Genomic DNA, 24,736 nt, shown 5'->3' with positions numbered 1-24,736 from the left:
GACCTAGGAAATACATTTCGCTTCAGGAGGACTAGGAACTTCGGCATTTTGAAGACCAGCATGGCCCAAGCCTCCCATGTACAACATAGCAAAAGGAGGGAGGCAGGCACATGTGGAGGAAGAACTGAGTTGGGGGGGGGCAGAAGAAAAACAGCCTCTTGGGGTCAGCTCAGCTGTCAGCTTGCCTCTGCTTCAACGTGCGCCCTTGAGGGGAACATGAGAGAGACGCCCGTCTCATGGGGAGCAGGCTGCGGAGGGAGGCCAAGGTGGAGGAGCAGGCCACACAGGGGTGGGGGGAGGAGGGCACAGGGGCATTTGGGATGGGAAGAGACGCAGGGCTGGTCCCGGGGGCCAAGTCCGTTGCTTCCCAGGCGCCATCCCGTCCCGTCAAGGCGTCTTCGCAGGGCCGGCCTGCATCCCGTTGGCTGTGGTGCCTGACAGGACCCCCTTCCGGTAGGGCCGCAGGGAGGGGTTGTTGAGGAGGGTGTAGGCCAGGCCCCAGCGGGCGTGGTGCTGCTTGCCCCGCGAGGCTTTCGAGGCCGGCTGCTTGGGCGGCATGAGCTTGACACCTGCCAGGAGAGAGGGACAAAACCCAAGGGCCACGTTGGCCTCTGGCCCAATATTCCACCGTTCATTCTCATTAGGGATGGCCGCTTAGGGTGGCCGCGTGCCCCGTTTACAGAGGAGTCCTCTATTTGAAGAGCTGCCAGGGGAGGTGTCCTCTTTTGCAGGTATGTCTGGTCCACGCCCAGCATAAAGACAAAGAACTGCCAGAAGGAGCGGCTAGGCCTGGAAGCTGCCTGCCCAAAGCAGACAGCGCCCGGCGCTCATGCCCTCGGGAGGTGCGATGCATTTCTAGTCAAATGACGGGAATCAATTCTGAATTTGGATCTAAACATATAAATGAGTTGATGCGTGCGCACACATGGGCACATTATATGCGCCTACAAGAGTAAACAAGGAAGCATCAGAGCATGTATAAGCGGTGGCATGGGCACCTCAGAGGGGGAAGAACGGGCATCTAAGAGGCACACTTGTTTTATTGACCTTCCCCTGCCCCAGAAATTCTTGGGAGAACATGACGGAGTTCAGCGCCTCGTCCTCTCTGCCCCTCCCCACCCTCCAGTGTCTCTCTCTCATGAGGGTCTGTGTGTGAAGAGATGGAAAAGTGTCCCTTGCGTAGTGGAGGAGAAATCTCCCACGTGGGCAGCCACCGACAAAAGAGCGAGGAACTGCCCGCCGTTTCTGCAACTCCAGGCTCGTCCTTTCCCGCCTCCAGAGAGGTGACCGCCCCTCTCTGGCCTGCCGGGCAGCATCTCCCCACTCCTCCCGCCCCACAATGGGGCTGGCCGGGAGGGGCCCGCTCACCTTCTTCCACATCTCTTGGTTGGAGCCCCGCCGGTCCCTGGGGGCCATGCAGCTGGAGCAGCAACACGCAGAAGGCCTTCATCACCGGGTGCGACTGGCTCACCTCCGTTTTCAAGTAGTAGCAATACGTGCGGTAGCCTGGAAGGTGGGCCAAGCAGGGGAAAGAGGGGCCGCCCACGCGTCAAGAGGCACGTTGTGGAGCAGAAGCGCATGCAGGCGCAGAGAGCACACACGCGCCAGCGGAGAGGTGGCCTGTGGGTGTGGATCAACAGGGGCTGCCAGCCTTTGGGGACTCTCCTCGGGGCGTGTGAGTGTGTGTGTGTGGCCATGAGGATTATCAGGAGGAGCGTCTGCCCTCCAAAGCCCCACTGCAGGGCAGAAAGGGGTCGGAGGGCTGGTCGGCGCTTACCCGGATCAAAGGCCTCGACGCCGTGACTCAGGAGGCTGACGTCCAGCCGGCAAAAGTGGACGGTGTTGTACAGCGCAGACACAGCTGCCCTCCAAGCGCCTGCCAAAACGCCCACCAGCACGTTGATCGGGAAGAGCAGGAATGTCGCCATGTACAGAGCTCGCCTGCCCAGAGCGAGAACAGAGAGTCAAGGCAAAATCATTCTTAAGCGCAAGGGCATCCTGCGATAAAATGTTGCAGTACAGCTCTCCCCAGCTAGCCAGCTGCGTCTTCCCTCTGGGCAAGCCACCGGCTCTGGAGGGTTCAAGGAAATTGGAGGAGGCTCGTTCAAAGGAAAATGTCTTCGGCAAGGTTAGGGTCTGCCTGACATCAACAGACGGGGAATCCCACAAAGCGGAGCTGATGCCCGGCAGGCTTTATCCTGAGTGGACTCCAGACGGACGCCGGGGCCCTGCGGAGCCACCAGGGCCTCAGAGTCTGGGCAGGCTGGCAAGGGAGGGGGCGCTTCTCTCCTTCAGAGGCACGATACTGGTGTGCCCTCCTCCCATTATGAACAATTTTGCATGCATTTTTCGATTGGAGAACTCTATTCCAAAATTTGGAGAGGCATGGAGTTCAAAGGACAACTGCATTTCGGTTTGCTTACTGGTTCCATACTGCAAAATCAGATATGTTTAAATTTAAACGCGAAGAAGGCAAAATTTTCCCCACATGGCCCTGGTTAGTGGATTGTAGCGTTCTAGTAAAAAGCAACGTAGATCTCGCAGGCCTGGAATTGGCCCGCGCCCAAGCTAAGCGACAGCCAAGAGCCTACGGACAGGCGTGGGATCGACCCAACCGCTTCAGCAAGGTGCTATGGTGAAGCCACTCTGGAGCGCGTCCTTTGCACAGGCTGTTGGGCCCAGAGGATAACTGCTGGGCCTTGTGATGCCAAGCCGCCATGGGCCACCCAGGTGATGGTGCCGACCGTGGTCCCCTGTTCTAACGGGACGAGCATCCACATCAGTCACCTGTTGGTCAGCTCCTTGGGCGGAGGGCCCCGCTCCAGGAAACAGTAACGTGCCAACAGGTTCTGCGCAATCACAGCCACCACCAACGTCAACCAGAAGGGCCTAGAGAAAAGCAAACGTCAATGAACATCCAGTCTGCCTTTGGGTAGAGGGGCTGGCTTCCTTTCTCAAGGGATCCTGGCTGCCGTAGGATTGCAAGGGTGAAGGGAATCCTCCCTTAGGACCTTTCCAGATCCACTCTTCATGTTTCTTTATAGATGTGAAGATTATGTTTGCAGAACAGTGGCCGTGTTGCAAGGTGGCGTCCTCCTGAAATCTGGGCAGCAGATGGGGATGCCCACCTAAGCCCCCGCCCCTGGACCCACTGCCACATTCTTTCATAGGTCTTCCCAGTGATTCAAGTGGGCAACTAACAGAGCAACCCCAGGGCTCTACGGGGCTGGTGAAATCCATCCTGCCTGCATTTTGCACGCGGTCAGGGGACGCTGGTTCCATCGTCTGCTCATCAATGGACTTGGTTTTTTTCCAATTTCCCAAATTTGCACTTGCAAAGATGTACAAAACCTCCCCCAAATGTACATTTTCATGCTTTAGCCTATTAAGGGAGAGGCACAATTCTGGCTGTGTCTTTTGTTTAATCATTTCTTTTACATATTTTTCTATGACTAAATTTGTTTAAAATTCAGGAAAGCAAAAACCTTGCTCCACAAATCCGTGTAATCGGGGTCAGATTCATAGAAATCCGAACACTTTTGATTCCGTTGTGGTTTTCTCTGCCATCCCCACTCACAGAAGTGAACCCCACTGAGTTCACTGGCACTTACTCTCAAGGAAGTGGGCACAGGATTGCAGCCTAAACCAGTTGCAACTTAACTATGGCGTGAGTGCGTTATGCCTGGGGGGCGGGGCGGCAGGACCAGCAGCAATTAGCGTTCCAAGTTCCAGCAATTAGCGACCCTCACTCTAAATCCAAAAAGCAACACTTTCCAAAAGCACATTTGACTTCTGCTTGGGTCACCTTTATTCATGGGAGCTTTTAGTTCAGGCTAATATTTCTCTCCCTAGATAAGCAGGGACCAATCTATTTTTGTCTAGGGGACGGATGACTTGGTGGAGTGTGAGGCCCTCCTCAAAGCCCCTCCCTTCCCATGATGTCATCATGCCCCTATAGAGGGAAAAGACACCGAGCTCTGCTCCCCACCCCCACCCCCATCCCGGTACAAAGTAACTGACTCACCTGGAGCTTTCTGGAGCTGGTTCTTGCAAGCCCCAGCGGGGTAGAGCCCCTCAATCCCACCCACCCCACTCCATCCTGATCCGGATGTGAGCGCCACAAGGAGGGGTTCACTCAGGGGCGGGTGCAATCCTCAGGTTATCTCCAACCTCTGTTCCTAGATAACATGGGGATTCCTCAACCCAGGTTCGGGCTCAGGGCTTGGGAAGGGGCAGGCCCCTGGAAGGTGCTCAGCCTCCTGCGGGCCCGATTGGGCAAGGCCTGATTGGACGAATGAGGCCCATGGGCCGGAGTCACGCCTAGATGCTTCAGGTTCCCTCCCAGCCCCGCTGGGCCTGAGGCACTCTTACCACATGTTCTCCACGATTTTAAAGAGGTGCACGTTGGAGCCGGACTGCAGGGGGATGGCCACCAGGAACGTGAAGCCCACCGTGCAGATGAAGAAGACGACGTGCTGGAGGAGCAGGCCTGGGGTGGAAGCAAGGAGGCCCATTGGTTCCAAAGGCAGTCAGGACCTCCTGGCTTCTCTCCCTCATTGCCCCGGCCACCACTTGCATGGTTGGAGGAAGGAGGTGAGAGCAGGCAGCAAAGCCCAGCAGCAGCAGCAGCAGCAGCAGCAGCAGCAGCAGAGCTCGGGGGCTCCCAGCTGTGGCTTGGTTGGCACCTGGCAGCAGTGGAGGCTCCAGGTGCTGGAGGGCCCTTGAGCAAGGCCTCCTCAAGGCCCCCTGGGGAGCCTACCTTGGCATTTCCACTGTCACCAGCTGCCTCTGGCTCACTTGGCAGGCAGAGAGCCAGGGAGCCAGCCGGCCGCGGCATTTCCTCCTCCTCCTCCTCCTCCTCCTCCTCACCACCGCTGGTGGCGGCTGCCTGAGCCAGAGGCAGGTGAACAAGCTGGTGGCCGTGGGGAAGAGGAGGAGCCAGGCCAGGGGGCTCTGGCCAGGCGGAGGTGTGGGCATTCAGCAGCCGCCCAACCACGGCTACCTGTGACGCCGGCCGGGCCTGGCAACGCCATGCGCTGGTGCTGGCCCTGACAACACCCTACATGACAAAAGAGCATCCAGAGCGCTGCGCTGGCCCACCACGTTCAGCATTCTGCCCCCCCAGTTGCCAACCTGACGCCTGTGGGAAACCCACAACCATGACATGAGGCCAGAAGAACATAAAACCTTTAGTGGAGGGGAACCATGGTGGTGGTGGTGGGAGAACCCAAACATTCGCTCCATGCAGGCTGAGCATCCTCACTGTGCAAGAAAAGCTTGCTGGCTGTTAGGCAGGGGTGGGGGGTGGCAGGGGAACCAGGAATCAGGGGGAGGGAGCAACCGTCCCTGGAAAAGCTGGCATCCTGAACCCTCTACGCTGCAACACTTCTCTGCAGCCTCCCCGCCCCAGCAACGCCTTCTTTGAACCAGTCCCTCTGAGCACCTCTGCCCCCCCGCCTGCCCCCCAATGCTGTGATTTAACGCCTCATCGTTACCTAAGCAGGCAAATGCAGCCTGAAAGGCAGCAAAGCCCATCCAGCACACCAGGGCCTGCTGTGAAGGCTGAAGCTTGCGGGGACGGTAGAAAACATCCCTGACTGCCCCTCGGTACAGACGCCGGAGGTTGGTCCTGCGAACAGAGAGCGGGAGACGCTGGGGAGGCCACGCAATCCAGCCCAATGCAGGAGGGCTTTTAAAAGTGGGGTTGAGAACAGCCACGGAAGGGGGCAAACCTCCCCGCATCCCCACCCCCGAAATGCCCACCATCCGCTCCCGATCTTCGGGATGCGAAGGCCAACCCTTTACCTGTCCCACGTGGGACCGCCCGTGTGCAAGAGGGAGGCATCGGCCCAGCATGACTGTGCCTGCTCAGTGACCCTAAGGGACCGTTTGGGGAGGGGATGAAGAAAGTGGTGGCAGGGGAGAGGAGGAATGGACTGGATTTGCTGGAATCCCGAAAAGCAGCACTCTATGCTGCAACAGTTTGTCGCTGGTCTCTCCTGCAACGCTACAGTGTCCTGCGGGTCCCGTATGCAGCAGCAGCGGCCTTTAGCCAGGGCTCTCGATGCCTGCGACCGATGGGCTGTGGAAGCCGGCCTTCTCACCTGTGCTTCACCAGGGACTTCATCAACATGCCGAAAGTCAAGAGACAGGAGATGACCAAGGAGGAGACGAAGCACACTGGCAGGAAAGAAACAAAAAAACCCCGAGAGCGGGCAGAAGGGTCACTGGCCCGAACGACACAGACACAGACTGCGGCAGCCTCCTCCAGGGCTGCCCCTCCTCGGATCACAGGGCGGAGAGCGGCAGCCTCACTCTGCAAAGCACACGGGGACACCGGAAGCAGCCTGAGACGGAGCCGGTCAAGCCCAGGGGTCAGCCCGGAGCGGTCCCAGCTGGACCAGGAGATGCCCGGGATTGAGCCTAGGCTGAGTGAGTTCCGGACAAGCATACTGAAGGGTCAACAGTGAGATGGGATCACCCAGCGCGCGGCAAGGGAGGACAGCCAGCTTCTCCCCGCATGGAAACCGCAGCATGAGCTGGAGGGCAGAGGGGGAGACCAGTGCTCCTCCTCCATGGCCCAGAGGGGCCCTCTGCTTTCCCTCTCCTGGGCGGGGCTTTAGGGAGTGGGTGTGGCCCCACTGGGGCCACGGTGGCCCGGATGAAGAGGACCCCCATGCCGGCTGAGCCCCACAGGCCGGAAGGTCCCCTGCCCTGATCTAAACTGCTCCCTACATTTTTTTAATTGAACATGTTATTGAAAGAGCCACACTGATGGATGACGCAGTCAAGAGCTCTCAAAGACAGCGCTGCAGAAATAAGATGCCGTAGGAGCGACAGCCGGAACGAAGGCGCAGCGAGGCAGACCGCGCGCTCCTTGAGACGATGGCCGTGAACATCCTTCCCTCGGAAAGGGCCGCTTGCGCTCTCCCACGGGCTGTGGAAAGCGGCAAAGCCCTGAGCGCAAGGCGGGAGCGGTTTTCGCTGGAGGCGACGGGACCGGTGCTCCATCTGCCTGCCCCCTGCCTGTCACGGGCTTTGAATCTCCTCTCCCCATTCTCCGCACCGTCCCTTTGTAGTTCCTCTCACTCAGTGCCATCTGCTCAATTCCACCGGATCTTAGAAGTCTTTGTGAATTGCCAGCATCTGTGGGGAGCCAACTGTTGGCTGCATTTCTCCTCCCCACCCCCACCCCCATTTGTGCCTTGGCATCTACCACTACTTTTACTTGCTGGCACATGGCTGGGCCTTGCCAATAAAAGAGAGAAGGCTTTACTAACTCACTTCCTAAAACAACAACACCCAAACACAAATCTAACATCCCGCCGTTACAAGAGGCTTTGCATGCCATGGGGCGCCCCTGGAGTTATGCTCCCTTTCCCAGAGATGGTACCTAATACCTCTGCGCCTCCTAACTGCACGCGGCCCTATGCCCAGAACCAAGCTCTTCCTCAGAGCTCCAGAAAAACCTCTGCGGACACGAGGCCTAGAAACGTAGGGTTTCAAAAGTGGAAACAAAATACACATTTGGGCCAGGGTTAGTCTTCTGCCTGGTTGTCAGAGGCCACGAGAGAGACTCCTGCGAGCGTCACTTTAGCCTTTGGGCAGCTCAGGCTGCTGCACCAACCCCCTCCCTCTCTTAGAGGCCTTTCATCTGGCCACGGTCACGCCTGCCTTCGCGACACCTCCGGCCCTGTCCTTGGGCAGAGAAATGGACGTTGCAGGGTCAAGGCTGAAGCGACTCACCTTCCAGCGACCAGATGTAGTGTTTCAGCGTTGCCAACTCCTTGTCCCCAGGCATCCTCTCAGGATTCTCAGAAGGGACAATGCCAAACTCGACGAGCAAGGCAGTAACCTCCTTTGTCATTCCAGCCCTGACGATCTGGATGTTGGGGATGAACGCCGCCAGCAGCAGGAGGGCCACCTGCAAGCCGAGAGGAGACAGCGGGTGAGGCTGGCCAGCCAGTGGGGAAGCCTGGGATGGCTGTAGGCGAAACTCAGAGATGGGTCACCTGGTAGACAGCGATCAGCGCCATGGCCAGGGAGAGGACCAGCTTCAGCGGGATCCGGAAACCTGCAATCCCAGAATCACAGCCACATATCACTACATGCTGGTGTACGTTGATGTCTCCAGAAGGGCTTACTCACAACCTTAGAAACTATTCTGCAGCCACATGTTACCCACACCACAAATCCATGAGCCCCTCATGAGTGGCTACATTCTGCAGCCTCACATGGAAGAGAGCACGGCTGGCCCAGGCAATTGCAGCACCTAATCAAGAGGTCAATCCCAAGATCCCATAAAAAAGCACCACCAACCACCCAAAAAAGCCCTACACGTGGCGTCTTGTGGAAGGACGCACTGGGACAGAGCTCTTCATATACTTCCACCATAGTTTCGATTCCCACTGTTTCAAAAATATATTGGCTTACAGAATACATGGAAGAACAATGTACCAACCCATTGTTTTATGTGTGTTTAGTGATTATTTCTTAAATTTAAAAACTGGAAAAAATGCTTTCAAAAACTTATCCCAAGGGGTGGGAAGATCAAAATAATAAAATATAATAAGAACAGGCTGGTCCACTTGTGACTTCCTAAGCCAAACGCATCCCACTAAGGCAGAGTTCGGTAACAGACTGGATAATAAGGTGGTCAAAGCGGAGGCCACGAAGTGCAGCCCCCCTCCCCCATTTTGTTCAGGACGGTTGCGAAATGGGATGGAAACGCTTGTCCACTTGAGCGAGGACAGGATGCATCGCCCGCACTTTGATTTGGCTTTTCGTGCACCATCATGTTGTTGATGTGTTCCCTGATGGGCTGGGGCCTCTCCAGGAAGACACCCAGGCTGTTGTGGTTGTTGTTTAAATATCTCCCAAGTTTCAGATGATGAAGAAAAAAAAAAGCAGTTGTCAACAGGTGGCCAACAGCAGGCAAAGTAAGCAAAGAGGGGGTTGGTGTACTACCTTCCTGAGGTGTGTATATGTAAGACCGCAAGTACGCCTGGAGCCTGGAAAGGATGCTTGGCTGGGCTTGGCTGATGCTAGGAAAGAGAGAGAGAGAGAGAGAGAGAGAGAGAGAGAGAGAGAGAGAGAGAAGGGGGAAAGTGTTTCAGAGAGACATATAAGAACTAAAACAAACACACAGACACACTTTAGGGACAGCCTGGAAGATGGGAGGGTTGGTTGCAGAGACGGAAAAGGGCTCACAATTTGCTACCTCCACACCCACGTTAGACCAATGCTCTCCACTCAGTGCCCCCCCTCCATGCCTGGGGATACCAGGGACAATGTGCCCCCCCCACTTTCCTATTTCCATTCATCCCCTGGTTTTTGGATGGAGCATTCCTGACAGATCTCAAGTGGGACGGAAGCAAGAGGATGGCAGGCTTTACCTCCTCTCCGGCGCTCTTTTCACCAGGATATTCTTCAGGTAGTCCTTGTAATAGTCACTCCCAGGTACCTTGAAACAGAAGAAGAGATCTACACATGTGCAAGAGTATATCTAGTAGGTGCACGCGCCTGCTGGTTGCTGGACCTGTCCACTCACGATTGAGCTTGGCACCCGAATTACGGTGGGAAAGGGAAGGCATCTTAATTAAATCCATGAAATCTGACCCCTCCTGATTTTAGCCAGTCATGTCCCAGTAGCCCTCTAAGCCCAGTAGCAAAGCCATCACAAAATGTAAGGTGGGAGGGTGGGTGGGTGGTGCAGGGAGGAGACCTGCAGACATTGTGAATGCCGACTCCCAGCATCGCTGGCCGCTGGCCGTGCTGGCAGGGGCATCTGGGAGCTGAAGTCCAAACCATCCGGAGATCAACCTTTCTTTCTGTCCCTGATGTCAGGAGCAAATCTCAGGGCTGCTCAACACAGTAGAACAATCTTAGGTATAGATACAAATATGAGGCACAGGTGTGCTGTCTCTCTGCAATACGCAAAATTAAGAGCCATATAATCAATCACAAATCTACTGAATTGATGGTCCCAACAACCCCCCCTTCCCCCGAATCCTAGAATTAGTCAGTAGGGCTGTCATCACTCCCATTGCTACAGAGTTGTTAGCAGCCCCAGGAGGACAACATTTCGTACCTTTGGGGAGCTTCTGGGGCACCAGTTCAAACCCCCAGAAGCTGAGACGGGGTGTGTGTGTTTCAAGCAGGGGGCCATTTTCCTTTCCCACAAAAGCCAAAAACAATGCCACATTGTGGGAGCTGTGGCAAATCAAAATGGCGGCCACGGCCAGGTAACCCCCCAGCCGCCCCTCCCGCTGCCTTAGACGGGGGTCATCAGAGAATACCTTGCCAAGGGGGTCCCTCGAACCTAGATGCATCCTGGTTCTTAGCTTGAATGCCATGAGGCCATCTCAAGGCGTTTGTTGGCTCTCTTGAGCCATAGAGATAATGCAAGCGACTCATTTGAGACAGAATTAATAGCAGACATCACTTGGGAAATCAGGGAAAGGAGAGCCATAAAGAATGAAGCCTCTATTCCCCTAAGGAACAGACTGGCCAGAAAATATAGCCTGGAGCGAACATAACTCAAGGGGGGGGGGGGGAGGGAAGGTTCCCCACCAGTTGTGCAGGAAAATTCATTGGTAACCCGGCCAGGCAGCTTCTGATGCCGTGGAGGAGAAGCAACGGCCAGTTTTGCTCTGAAATGGCATCATTGCAATCTGCTTGGATTGATTGGGGGGGGGGAATAAATACAGCCCCATTTTTTCAAAAGCGCAACAGTGCAGCTGCGCCAGTAGGAGAACATGCAGGAGCAACAATGAGAATTCATGCGCAGCCAATGCGTGTGCCCAGGCTTGCACTTCTTGAATCATAGATTTCCCATGCCACGTAACAGGCTGCTACAGACGGTTTTCAATATTTGTTCCATTTATTTCCAAAATGTATTAGTTGCCCTAGAGCTTAAAGTTCTCACGGCAACACAATCAAAGGAAAGATGTTTAAAAAGCAACAAAAGGAAACAGCACCCTAAAACAATCAGTTAAAAGCAGCCGAAGGTATAAACAAGCGTCAGAAGGTGGACCTCACAGTGTCAAGGCAAAAGTGCTTGAAATACGGCCAAGGCGGCCAAACTAAACCTCCCAGGTTTCCCCATGAATTTCCACCCCCACGGGAGGGGGGGGGGCTAAAAAGAAAGTCTCCATGGGAGTCAATTGAGCCCCCCTCTTTTTAACCTCTCTATGGGATCCCCGGTTCAATGCCTTGAGCAGGGGATGGACTGGCTGACCTCCAGGGTCCCTGCCAACTCTCTGATTCATCTGTGGTGGCTCCTGGACACATCTAAGCCATCCTCTGAAGCCAGTGCCAGTCAGTCAGTAGCAGTGAATGTTACGTGTGGACAGAGAGGACCAGGCAAGGACCGGTGGGGGGGGGCAGGAAAAGGCCAGCGGCTGGCGGCCTCAGCACCCTTGTAGCATCCTGCGCTGGGCGCAAAAATGAAAGGAAGCAGCGCCTCCACGGACAGGCAGCCTGGGACGTCCAGCACAGCCATGCCTGATCCAGGACACCCGAGGCTGCCCAGCAGAGGGGTCGGTTTTGCCTCCGGAGCGGCTCACGGCACTTGAGCCACCTTACCAGGTGACAGAGGAGGCAGCAGCAGCAACTCTGCAATTTCCACTGGGTGGTTTGGAGACCTGGCTTACATTTCCCACAATCCCTTTACTGGACAGTCACTTCAGGGTATGGTGGAACTTAAAATAGCAGCCGCTTCTAGAGCCAGTACTGCTGTTGCTGCTGTCTGCCAGGTGAGCTCACCTTGGGGAACTGGTGGGGAGAGCCAAAGAGAGGCCCAGTTGGGAACTGGCTGAGGGCCCACATTGCAGCAGGGCCTCACTGAGTGGACCCTCCTCCTGGGCCTGCTCCTCCTCTTCGCCATGGCTAGCTGGGTGAGGAGCAAGAGCAGCCAGGGGCAATGGCAGCGAGAATGTGGACTCCCCGAGGGGGAGGGGCCGCTTGCCCCAGGGCCCTCCAGCACCTGGAGCTGGTGCTGGTGCCTCCCCAGGCGGCCACTTGGCCCATCAAACCTGGGGCTAGTCCTGCCAGATACCGAGTCTGGCCCTTGGTCCATCTAGGCCAGTACTGTCAACACTGACTGGCAGCAACACAGCTCTCCAGGGTTTCAGGCAGGAGCCCTTCCCAGCCTTCTCTGGAGAAGCTGCCAGGAATCGAACCGGGGACCTTCCACATGCAAACTGGGGGCTCTTTCTACTGAGCTGCACTGCCTCGCCGTAATGCAACCCCCTATTTGCCAGAGGATAGCTGTGCCTGAGCTCCGGCTTGCACTCAGGGCAAGTGATCCAGTTGGGATGCGAGACCCTCCCAAGCATTTCTGCCGCGTCCTCAAGATGCTTGAAAAGAAAAAGGGGGGGAAGCCCGCCTGACTCATGCCCCCTCTTTGAAACCTCCTGCATAATCGCCATCTGCCCTGCCAGTCATGCGAACAGTTGTAGAAGGTGCTAATTACATGGCGGACGACGTCTCCGCGCATCTGGTGTGAGAGGAGAGCGTGACGGGGGGCTTTGCCGGGGGGGGGGGCTGCGCATGCGCGGGATCCTGCCGTAGATGGGGAGTGGCGTGAAGATCTGAAGGGGGCAGAAAGAACATTCTGTTCACGAAGAGAGAGAAGTAACTCCTTATCCCAGAGTTGTGTAAACAGGCAGATTTGGCTAAACCCTAAATACCCCATGCAGATTTCGGTGTTTAAAAACTGGGCATTTGTGCTGCGATTGTTTGTTAAAAAGGAAGGGAGGGAGGGAGGGAGGTGGAGGGTTCTTCTAGAAAGGAAGATCAGGGTGCCAACCGCTGGGATTACACTTCCACGGCCAATCAGCCCCCATCTCCCCCCGCCCCCCATCTCCCCATACGGTGACACAGTAGAGGCATCAGCTCTGCTCTGAATGGGCAACATTGAATAGCAAAGCTACTTGTGCTGACTGCTAAGGGGTTTACAGGGTGCAAAGAAAGAAGTGCATTCTGCCTAGATTATTATTCTTATTTGTTAAGCCAAACTGTTTTCCCCACACCCTGCAAGCTGAGGACACCTTGGCTGCAGGTGATCCCCCCCCCCCATCAGCTTGCGGGGAGGGGAAGGGGGAGAGAAGGCTGAACAAATGTGAATGCACCTGACTGAAGAGGGAGTACAGCAGCACCTGGCAAAAGGTACGGGCAGACTCACAACACAAGCCCATGCGCTTCTACTCAGGCCTGCGTCCCATTGAGCCCCCTGGGGCTTGCTCCCAGGTAAGTGGGCACAGGACTGCCCTGTCCAATCAAGTCTGTGGGGTGAGAATTTTGATCAGATTTTTAAAATATATATATAAGAACTTACCAAAATGCACATTGCTTTTTCATGAACAAGATGGATTTTTTCCTTAAAAGTGTGGAAGAAAACAAAACTGACTGAGGCCCTTAACTAGGTGGAGGGCTGAGCCCAATACTGTCAACACGGACTGGCAGCAGCCAGGGCCCTCCGGGATTTCAGGCAGGAGTTTCAAGTACATGCAAGAGCAGCTCAGAAAAGAAAAGAACCAAGACAAAGACAGAGAGACTGAGAGAGAGAGAGAGAGAGAGAGAGAAGACCCTACACTTGATCACTCAGCTCCATCTCTTCAGGGAGAGGAGAGGCATGCAAAAAAATAAATTTAAAAAAAATCCAACCCTCCCACCCCCACTTGACTGACATTTTTAAAAGCCACATGTGCTTGGATGTCACCTTGGCATTTTGAGCACTGCCAAGTTGGCCAAGTTCCGCTTCCCGCTTTTACACAGTATCTACTAGGATTTGTGCTCCGTCCAGAATCTGATATTTACGATGCTTTGTATAATTTGCACCTGCTTTGTGATGGAAACAGTTGGGAGTTGGAAACACAGGACCCCCTGCGCAAGCGCGCATATCACGGCTCCGTTTGCCATCCCAGGACTGTGCCTATTCCCCCCCCCCCCCAGCCCCAGCCCCAGCCCCAGTCCCCACCATACAACAGGGAGCAAGAGGGGGGAAGAGGGGTGTGTGTGACAACCAAGGTTCATCTTGTTATCTTCTTCTCACAGAAGATGAAACTGAAACAGACCTGGAAAAGCCACTCCCGTGTTGAACTTCTTCCGGCCCGAGGGCCAAATTCCATGTGTGGCTGCTCTTGAGGGCTGGGTTCCAGGGGTGGGTGGGGCCAATGGCAAAAGGGGAGGGGCCAAAACTCTAAGCCCATCTCAGCTGATGGCTCTTCCTGCCACCAGGGAGTCCGGCTCAGGGGAGATGTTTCAGACTGGGGCAGGTGAGTGGGGATGGAACGGAGCCTTCCGCACCACCTGCTTAGAGTGCCGGTTTCATGGGACCAACTGGGGAAAGGCAGAGCGCTGTGTGGTGGGAAAGGCATTACCTGCTCATCCGCCGTCCTCTCCTTCTGCCTGAGGCTCTTGACAAGCTGCGTCGGATACCAAAGGCTCAAAACCACAAGGCACAAAATGATGGGGAGATAAGACAGCAGGGAATAGTACCTATAAATCTGGGAGGGGGAGATTAAAAACACATAAAATGAAAAGAGGACATTGGCTAGGAACCAAACCACACAGGGCCATTTATATAAACTGCATTCCACCCCCCCATCTCGCCACAGCTGACAAGGGCTCTCTGGAAGTGCTTCTCAGTACCAGGCTCTTAAAAATGCGATTGCCACTGGTGATCAGGATTCTCTTCATGGCGACTACATTTGTGGGTGAATGCAAAGCAAGAGAGACCTCTTCCATTACCAAAGTCCTCTGTGGATGCTGGAGAACTCAGAGGGGGCTGATTTCACGCTGGGCAAGAGAGGTTCAGAGGATGGGGCTCAGGGGACGGGGCAGGGACAGGCGCCCCACCCTCTCTCTGCCCAGGGCTTTTTGAGGAGTCGTTCAGAAGCAGCAAGAATCTCCATCACAGCTCTTAACTGTCCCCAAATCTCCTGGGACCTGGAGGCAGAGGGGGGGAGGGGCAGTTGATTCACGTTTCCTTGTGCCTTTGGAGGCATGCAGAAGTAGGGATGCAGGGGGGCGGATTTTGTTTTGAAGCGGATCCACCTAATTTGCACTTCCTGGACTAACACATACTCGGAATGCAGTTCTCCTTTGGATTACACACTTCACCAAATTTTGTGATGCAGTTCTCAGCTCAAACATTGCAACGCCAAAGATGCATCGCTAAGGGAAAGTTGTGCATGGAAATACAGGTGCATTTTTGAGCATTTCCCAAAAACAAAAGAAAAAGCAAACCACAATATGGCAGAATGATGCAGAAATTGGTTGGAAACAGACAGAACAGACTTATGATTTAATACATGCAAAGCTGACTCAACCGACACCAACCAGAAATAGTGATTCCTCCATAGCTAAAGAAACAGACAGACAGGCGTCCTCCTCTGGTGCACAGTTGTAAGTGACTCTATCAAGTTTCCTCTGTGCAAACAATAGTGCCGTGCTTTAAGCTTCTGGACATTTGGAGCTTCTTCCTGCTGCACCTCGGGGAAAGGGCGTCCCGGGGTTCCCTTCGCTCGCAGGAGCAGTCTCACCGGGAGCACAGGCAGCAAACGAATCCGGGGCCAAAAGCAGCCAGAGGGTCCCTCCTCTCCTCTCCCCCGTCCGCAGGCAGCCCTGGCCCTTGTGGCCGCAGGGTGTTTGCAGTGGGAATGCAGGAGGCTGCGTCGTCTTGAGGAGCGAGCGTTGCGTCGCAACTGGGCTCTTGCCCCAAGCGCACCCGAGAGCCAAGCCCCCACCGGGGCCTGGACGTTTTGCCCAGGGCCGAGCGGGTGTGCTCACTTGTGCTGCCTCAATGGCACGCCTTTCCCCACCTGCTAGCTTTAGACGTTGGCCAGGGAAAACACGCCGGGCTCCGCTGTAGCAGAGAAGACAATTCACGGTCAGCTGCTCTTGGTTATCCCCGTCTGCCTGGGCTGCCTGCCAAGGCTGAGGCTGCTTCTTTCTCCCCAGCTTAGAGGCGCAGTGGGGGGGGCAGGAGGGAGACAGCAGCCAGGCGCTGCCGTGGACCATTCTCCCTTTGAGGAGACGCGGTGTGGGAAGGGGGCAGAGGAGGAAGAAAGAGCCCACCAAGGACCTGTAGCTCTCGCGGGGAGGCCTGAGATGGGAAGCCTCCCTGTGGGCTCCTGCCTCGACAGGCGCCGTGGGCCCAGGCCTTTGGGGCTGCTCGTCAAGCGCTCTGCTCCGACGTGCTGATCTGAGCAGCACAGGCCTCGCGGTGATGGAAGGAACTCGGGCTTTTATGCCCCAAAGGGGCCGGCAAGATTCTTCCCCTGCTTTATGGGCCTGTTTTAGCTTGGCGGACTTCTTTCCTTCGCCCCCTGGTGTGTTCATGGCCTCCGAGTAGCCAAAAGGAACTGCTGCCCAGGGACACCGGCCCTGCAGTGGGGCAGCCCTGAGGTCTAGGAAACCAGGCTTGCAAAATTGCAGCCCCCCGCCCCAACCACCCCCACCCCCGCCCCCAAGCAGCTGGAGCAGAAGCCAGAGCCCCTTCGGCCGTTTGCTCTCTTCTCCACCCAAACTCCCCTGCCGCCATTTTAAGCCACTCGCGCCAAACCGAAGCCACCCTCGCCGCTGCCACCATGGCCTTCCGTAGGAACCAAGGAAGCGGCCTTCCTTCTGCTGAGTCAGACCATCAGAGCCTGTGGCCCAATACTGGTCCAGGCAGGACACCTTCCTGGCCCTTCCTGGAGATGCCGCCGGGGATTGAACCCGGCGCCTTCCGCATGCCAAGCAGGGGCTCCCCCACGGAGCCACGGCTCCTCCAGCCACGTGCACCCCCTCGGCCTTTACCTTGGGCGATTGCGGGCAGTCCACCTTCTGCCAGAGATGGACCACGCAGTGGCACCAGGACAGCAAGCAGCCGAGGAAGTACCCAGTTTGGTGTCGGGCTGTGGCACATGCAATCAAGGGGTAGTAGAAGGCCGGGTAATAGAGCAAAGCCATGATCTTCCAGTACTCTGGAGAGGGGGGAGATCAAGGGGGAGAGAAGGCCACGATTAAGAGCCCACGTGGCACCGTGCAACCAGCCACTGATTCTGCAAGCCGGGAGAGAGGGAGGAATAGGTCTTCGCCACCATGCAACCTTTTATAAATGGGCAACTTGCCACAGTAGCCATTTTGTGAGAGCACCCACAACACTCTTTCCCAACGGCCCCCAAAGTTTGGTGCCCCCGGTAAGGTGTGCCACACTTTGAGCGCATGAATGTTTTTGAAGTGACCGGCAGCACGTGCGCAAAATTACGGCGCAGGTCTACCGCAGCGTGGATGGGCCTTCTCCTCCAGCCCCGTGGGCCACCCCCAGCATTACCTCGGTTCTGCGTGGAGGACTTGGAGATGAAGGGCAGAGGGTCGTTATCCAGAACCAGCACGCACAGCGAGGAGAAGAGGATGCCGAAGACGGCCACGGCCACTCCCTTGCTCCCATCTTCTTCCAAGAAACGCGCAGGGCTGCAGCAAGCCGGAAAGCGGAGAGGCTGGCATGAGAGACGGGGAAAGGAGCCAGCCCCACTGGCAGGAGGCTGATGCAGAGAAGGATGCTAGCGGTGCTGTGGGCCAGAAACGCCTTCCGCTTGGGTTCTGGTCATTGGCCGTCAGTTCGATAGAAAATAAATTGCTTTCATTTTCCCCCCAAAGAAGAAAACACTGCTGGTGAAATTCTCGTGTTGCAAGATGGCTGAGGAGTGTGTGTGTATGTGTATGTGTGTGTGTGTGTGTGTGTGTGTGTGTATGTGAGTGAGCCCTGCTTTTCCCTGGACAATAATCTTCTTGGTAATCTGCAGCATCCCTGAACACTTTGCTCTGCCGGCCGGGGCAGACTGCTCCTCTGTCTCACATAGAATTGCCCAACCTGGTGCCTTCCAGATGTGTTGGACTACGAATCCCACAATCCCCAGATATCTGGGACATGCTGGAAGTTGGTCCAACACATTCACATTACAGATATTTACACACACACACACACACACTCCTCACAACCACCTTGTGAGGTAGGTCAGGCTGAGAGTCTGTGATTGGCCCAAAGTTACCTTATCAGCTTCATGGCTGTGTGGGGACTAGAACCTGGATCTCCCGAACCCTGGTCCAACCCTCTCACCACTACACCACACTGGTTCTCTGAGCTGTAGTCACAAACCTTTGGAAGGTGTGAGGGCCTTTAATCCCAACCTCCCCAGAGTGGTCTATTGCAACCCCGCTTCCCTTCCTGGAATGTGTGAAAGGGACTCATAAGCACCGGAGGCCTCTGGCTTTGGTGTGCTGCACGTCCGCCTGACCTACAGGAAGGAACCTCAAAGCTCGTCCCGCCCAACTCCCTGCTGACGCAGGAAATCTTGGTCCACACGTTATGCAGCCTGTATAGCTTATGCTAATCAGTTTAACCTGCATATATCTGCTTATTTTTGCATAATTTATTGCAACATACTATGCAGGGCACCAAAGCATCCCATCTGCCCCCCGGCAACAGAACACGCTGCTTAGACCTGCCTCTGCCTTTGGAAATGCTGCCAGATGCATGGTTCCTATGCCTTCCCACCTTAAGGACTAGCAACCTAGCATTTTTTAAATAAACGTTACACATCTGAGACAGCACACATTCCACTGGCCCTCCATGCCTAAGCCGAATCCGCGCCTAGTGGTACCTCAACAGCCCTGGAGCTCCATCCCAACAACCTTTGTAGAGTTTCTTCCGTTTCACCAGCAGAGATAGAACCAGCAATATGGCCAGCTGCAGGGAGAGAAAAAGTACAGTCAATCCTGGTCACAAATCCATAAACAATTTTGTCAACCATTTAGAGATCTTAGGATATCAAGTGGTACTCAACTAGTTAAATACACACACGCACACACACACACAATAAACGTTTGCACAGCCCCTTCTCGCCCTGAAGTGCATAATGGCTCACCAGGATACAGCAGTTGAATTAGCCGTGTGCGTAATGTTACTGATTTTATATCAGGGCCCCTTACTGTAATAAAACATTGTGTTTTAATCACACTTCCCTCCCATGATGGAATTCAAGTCGGAACATACTGGACAAGGGCATTGTGAGGTCTGGGCCCACGTGGCCCTGGGCCCCCGAGTCTATTCCTTCAATCAGTCTCAATCCTCAACCATCCTGCCCTGCTCTTAAAACAAATTTGAGAGAGAGAGAGAGAGAGAGAGAGAGAGAGAGAGAGAGAGAGAGAGAATCATCAAGGAATCTGTTTACAAAAATACTCTTAAATTAGTTAGCATAATATTTCAGTGTGGTCTGCCAGGCTCACGGACGTCACATGCAAGGGAAGTTAATGATGCTAATTTATACAAATTAGCAACTTCTCTCCTCTCTCTCTCTCTCCGCAACTCCGGCTCACAGGGTGACCTTCCTTTCTTGAGGAGTGGCCTACGTGGTCGACCCTCATTAGCACAAGACACCTTGCAAGACACTTACTGAGACTGGCGCCATGCAGGCGTGGTAGAGAGTGTAAGGGATTGTAGGGTCACAGTCCAGGATGACATGAGCAGCCGGGCTGCAGGGGAGAGAAAGGCAACAGCGCTTAAAGACAGATCCGCTTCAAAACGAAAAGGAAGATGGGAGGACTGTAAAAGCGTTATTAAAACCAGCGGTGCCTGGCAGAGAGAAGGATTTCGCATAAGGGATCATCCCACCCTAAGGGGACAAAATACTTATTTCATATCTCTGGCAAGAGGGCCATTATATTAACCAAGTGAGGAGAAATCTATGCTATGCATGCAAAGCCATTTTTCTAGTTCCTTGGAAGATAAGGGGGTTTGGGGGTTACGGTTTACATACATTATGTTAATAGGAGGCAATCTATATTAAAATTAAAAGGAATCCAAGAAAAAAATACACACACACAGAAACGAAATTAACCAAGGGGGAACTAGAAGGTATGGCTTTGGGAGTGAAGATTAAAACCCTAAATATGCATAATGTGGTTAGAGGATGACAAGGGGCTCTGGAGAAGCCCAGGCAATTTACCCAGAGTCAAGGAAGGCACCAGAGCAGATAAAAGGCGTTGTGATGGTGGGCCCCCAGCAGCAGCCGTTCCCAAGGGCCAGAGGGCTTCACGAAGCAGCAGAGCCTTCGGGAAGGGGGCGGGGAGACGCTCTTTGACAAGACAACCACACCGTAGTGGACTGTTGCCGCTGAACAGTTGGACTAGAATCACAGTTCAGGGCTACCAGTGTCCCGCGCTCTGCAGATGTTGTGACAGGGAGGCCTCCCCACGAAAAGAACCACTGGAGCAGATGCCAGAGAACGGCCGCAGGAGGCCCCGGTCCAAGGAACCACGCCCCCCTCCCTCTGGTGCCTTAGAAGAAGCCAAGCTACTTCCCCCTCCCCACCCCAGATCTGGGAAATCGACATGGAAGAGATGGGGAGCTTGCTCATGAGTAGCTGTTGTTGCAGCAGGGAGCAGAACCGTGGCTCTTGGCCTCCCTTTCAGGGCTCAGCGGTTCAGATAGAAGGATCGAGCAGGTCTACATTGACGCACGGACTGCTTTTGCACCATCAAGGAGAGGCTTTCTGGGACAGTGGTCTCCCTCCTGCTGAAGTGTGACAACAGCAGGAGTCTAGGAGAGGCTCCCAGCAGGGTGCTGGTTTTATCTACTCAGAGAGTGATGGTGGGTGGGGCGGGGCAAGAGGGAGCACACAGTCTAACTCTTTGTTGTCTTCTTTCAGCCATCTGACTCCATCCAAACTCAGAAGGGCATAAAGTTACAAGCCATGAATGGGGCTTCAGTCCAAGCCTCCCTGGGATCTGAATGCCAAGAGGTGCTTTGTGCCCAGGGCTAGCCGTGCCGTTTGGGCAAGGACCAGGCTAGATCAGTAGGCTAGATCGCATTTCAGGAGTCTCACTTTAGTCAAACCACTCCAGGTTTTGGTTCAGTGCAGCTGCAGTGCTGGCTGAGTTCCAGTCCGAGCCAAGCCCAGGTCCCACAACCTGTTCAGTCTGTTTGTCAGGGATGGGTTGTGGGCAGAAGTCTGGGGGGAGCCAGGAGCTGTGGGACCCACCAGTAGCCAAGTAAGGTCTTTGAGGGGCAAAGGCGGAGGCAGGGCCATGGGTCAAGCTAGAAGTCCTGCACTGAGCAGGGGGTTGGACTTGATGGCCTTATAGGCCCCTTCCAACTCAACTATTCTATGCTTCTATGAAGTCTGGACCAAAGGATAAGGATGCAAGAACCTGGCATTGCTCAAGAGGGCCTCAGGCTCAAATAAAGCTCCACTAGAAAGAGAAGCATTTTTATACTTCTTCCGGCCCTTGGAGGATCCGATGGCTAGCCTGGCATCCCAGTGGAGTCAGGCCAGGGCCTGTGGGTACTTCTCAGAGAAGCTGCCCCTTGCAGTTCAGTGGTTTGCCACATGGGGCAGCCTCATATGGGTGCAGTTATTCCTGACACCCCCTGTGGGACCTCCTCAGATCCAGTCCAGGGGCTGGAATATACCAGGGCCTGGCTTTATGTTCCATCCTTGAGGGCAGGGATGGGGCTCATGGGGCTCTCCAGACGTCGTTGGACCACAACTCCCATCAGACCTCATCCCTGGGAATTCTGAGAAGAATATAGAAGCCAAAAGGGCAGGCGGCTGGTGCTCACTTCAACCCTGCTGATGGGACAGCCACCTCCCCTGCACCTGATGGCAGCTAGCCCAGGGGACACAAGGCATGTTGTCTGGCACACACACACACACACACAGATCTGTACGCCAGCATCTCACTGCCGTCCCGCCCAGCACTCGCCGCCTGAAGTGGCAACCTCCCTCTGCCGCATGCTAGGGCCGGCCCTGTACAGCGACATCCTTGGAGAGTCCCGTTTATGGGGCAAAGTTCTCCAAGTAAAAACTATAGGTGGATGAATCTGTCTGTTTTGCTTTCTTCCACAGTTCTTCTTTTCTTTTCTTTTTTAAACTAGAAACTGGCAAATTTTGGTAAAATCTTGTTAAAAAGGAAATGAGTGAAATTCTCACCCACCCCTAGTAAAAACCCACTTCCAGACTCGGTCAGTGGGCATAACGTGCCTCTTGCTGGTATGTACAAGCCTGTATGTACAAGCCTGGCAAATCCTGTAAGTCCAATGAAACTGTTGCCAAGATGAAATACACTTTCTAACTTCACCACCCTGGGGGTTTTTTGGAGGGGGGGATGTCTCCTATTTTGGGGAGGGACAAAGTGACACTGTGGCCATTTCAGGATCATCACGAACCCAAATCGAAGTGAGCTCAGGAGGAGCAGAAAGTGCCCTTGCCCTGGCATGTTCTGGGGAGAAAGTATAGAGGGCAGCGACAGGTAGCACAGACACTACCACAGCCAGTATCACATGACCAGGCTGTGGCTGAAAAGAGAGGGAGAGAAAGAGAGAGAGAGGCAGGGAAGTTGCATGATTCACCCCCTGCCCTGAACCCTGGATTTGAGCTGGAAAAGATCCCCAAAGAACTTTCCAATTCAGCCCCAACTGCACAGGTCCTCAATAATTCCACCCATTTCGTCCCAACAATGTATTGATTGCAAAACAGAACGCCAGTGGCATGAACTCCGCCAAGCATGGTTAAACTGTAAAGCAGAGAAGAGAAATTGAAAGAAGTCAACAGCGAGGAAGAAAAAACAGACCTTAATAAAGACGTGATGGAACTAGAGTACAGGAGGAACCAAATATTGCAAGGGAGAAATGGACTGAGCTAAAGCCAAAGCCAATATCTGAAAATATTCAAATTCACCAAAATCTATCCTCATTTCTCCCATAAAAATCATGAGAACTTTCAACCTATTCATTTCCATCCAGGCATCTTATATGAAGATCATAAGCTGTCAACTATTACATGCTAAATGTTCCTTGCAAGGTCTGTATAGATACTACATGCCTTTGCGTGTCTCCTATTAAATACAATCAAAATGCCATTGCGTGCCCTTTAAAGATATACGTTTAAATATTGTTGCAAGCGAACTCTGAAATTATCAAAATGTTGGAATCAAATAACATACAGTGCCGGACACAGGTACGAAAAGTCCAGCAGATACGGTAGTATTCCGAGAAGATTCAATATCAAAAGCTGCACACAGTTTGAGAGCAAGTTTTAGGAGCAAATTAGTTTCGGCTCTAGGCAGGGATGGAAGGGACTGTTCTGCTGAAACGTATTTCCCTCGCAAGGACACATGCCTCACACACTCAGGAAGTGAACGTATTAATACTTACTCATCTTTGTCTCCAATTGGTTCATTTATGTACCAGTCGTCATAAAGAATGGTCGGTTCGTCACTCGTCAGCCCTTGGGTAGACATCTCCTTTGCTTCTTTCCAGCAGAGTAAAAACAAAATAACAATAACAACAACAATAATAATAAAGCTTGGAGCTGTTCTTTAGCTATAAATGCAGTCGCCCCCAGAAGTTCTTACAAGCACTTGTCCTGTAGCTGATTCCCTTTGGCTGCCAAGTTAAAGCCCCGTGACGCTTAGCTGCAGCAGTTGAATGGCTTCACACACAGGACCCCCACCCCGGCCTTTCATTTAGCTGCCTCTCCCCCCCCACAACCACTTGCTCTGAAGAACTCAGTTCAAAGTGACTTTGCACTGTTTTAACAGCTGATGAGAACAAAGGAGGAAGGGAACAGAGGCCAGCGGTAAAAAAATCTTGCTCATGAGAGACCAGGTCATGACTGGAACAAGGAGATTAAAGGAGCGAAAGATCCGTCGAACAGGGTTTTCTCCCCACCCACTCTGAGTGTGTGCGTGTGCGCGTTTTCATTGCTTAACAGAGCATACATGACTCTCAGTAGTCATTCGGAGGGGTCAGGATTTTTACAAAAAGAGGCAGTTCGAGGAAAATAGTAATAACAGCAGCAGCAGCAGCAAAGGAGCAGGGACTCAGTCTGCAGACCCCGCAGGCCAAACAAGATAAACGATCTCAGAAAAGTAATTCCCTACCCCACCCCCCACCCACACCAATTCTGAATGTTTGGACTTTTTGCAAACCACTCAGTCATCCAAGAGGCATATTTTGCAAAACCCAGCGACGCACTCAAGCCGCCACTGGGATGTTGGCTTCGAGATACTGAACTGGGAAATCACTAGGGTTCGATCCAAGAGCCAGTGGAGCCAAGTAGCCAGATGGGCAGCTGAGGGCTAGGAAAAACCCAAGTTTGAATCCCTCGTTCAGCCATGAAGGGCACAGCGGGATCTCAGGTTGCTGCCACCTCTTTCACCAAGCCTACATCGCAGGGTTGATGTCGGTGATAAAATGGGGAAGGGGAGGACCACGGAGGCCACTCTGAGCGTCTCAGAGGAAGAGCGGGATATGAAAGTAATAAATGAGGGCGGCTGCAATCCTATATTTCTGCTTACGCTGGAGTTGAATTCAATGGGACTTATTTCTGAGTAGACATGTATGGGGTTTAGTTGGAAACCCCGTCATTTCTTGCCAGTGCCTCTTCAAGACCCTCATTAGGCAGAAGGGCTGGCAAAGACTGTTCTCTTCCTGAGAGCCTGTAGAGCTGTATCCAATCAGAGCTGCCAATACTGGGCTAGCTGGACCAATGGTCTGGCTCAGTATAAAGCTGTATTGCATGCTCCTATGGCTAGCGAGGGGCTCTGACCCTCTGACACAGCAGCCCGAGCAGGATCCATTAACCAGGGCATGCTTCAGCGCTGGAGCGGGCAACCGCCTCCAAAACGCCCCCTCCGAGGGAGGCTGAGAAGGTGGCCACGAGGGAGAGGAGCTTCTCAGTGG

General features: G+C 54.0%; 1 protein-coding gene across 1 annotated transcript; it reads right to left on the bottom strand.

Moving 5' to 3' along the window:
• Nucleotides 1–361: 361 nt before the first annotated feature.
• STRA6 (signaling receptor and transporter of retinol STRA6) lies at nucleotides 362–23,317 on the bottom strand. The gene is made up of 17 exons (XM_063142203.1): nucleotides 23,207–23,317; nucleotides 19,446–19,524; nucleotides 18,654–18,739; nucleotides 17,324–17,463; nucleotides 16,807–16,973; nucleotides 14,385–14,510; nucleotides 9,396–9,463; nucleotides 8,968–9,044; nucleotides 8,013–8,074; nucleotides 7,747–7,924; nucleotides 6,105–6,180; nucleotides 5,496–5,629; nucleotides 4,372–4,489; nucleotides 2,788–2,889; nucleotides 1,778–1,941; nucleotides 1,369–1,506; nucleotides 362–569 (listed from the first exon to the last, which is right to left on the bottom strand). Exons 1-17 carry the CDS (start codon nucleotides 23,290–23,292, stop codon nucleotides 388–390), a joined length of 1,983 nt encoding a protein of 660 aa, XP_062998273.1. The 5' UTR covers nucleotides 23,293–23,317; the 3' UTR covers nucleotides 362–387.
• Between the last annotated feature and the right edge of the window lie 1,419 nt (nucleotides 23,318–24,736).

The sequence above is a fragment of the Elgaria multicarinata genome, chromosome 16, assembly GCF_023053635.1.
Source record: "Elgaria multicarinata webbii isolate HBS135686 ecotype San Diego chromosome 16, rElgMul1.1.pri, whole genome shotgun sequence".
Taxonomy (NCBI): Eukaryota; Metazoa; Chordata; class Lepidosauria; order Squamata; family Anguidae; genus Elgaria; species Elgaria multicarinata.
Note: the sequence above shows the minus strand (reverse complement) of the source record. Positions and strands in the feature narration are given on the sequence as shown.

Coding starts and splice junctions, on each gene's coding strand:
- STRA6 (XM_063142203.1), bottom strand. CDS start 23,292: ATGTCTACCCAAGGGCTGACGAGTGACGAACCGACCATTCTTTATGAC. Junction 18,740..19,445: donor CCTGCATGGCGCCAGTCTCA/GTAAGTGTCTTG, acceptor CTCTCCCTGCAG/CTGGCCATATTGCTGGTTCT. Junction 570..1,368: donor ACCAAGAGATGTGGAAGAAG/GTGAGCGGGCCC, acceptor CTCTCCTGGCAG/GTGTCAAGCTCATGCCGCCC.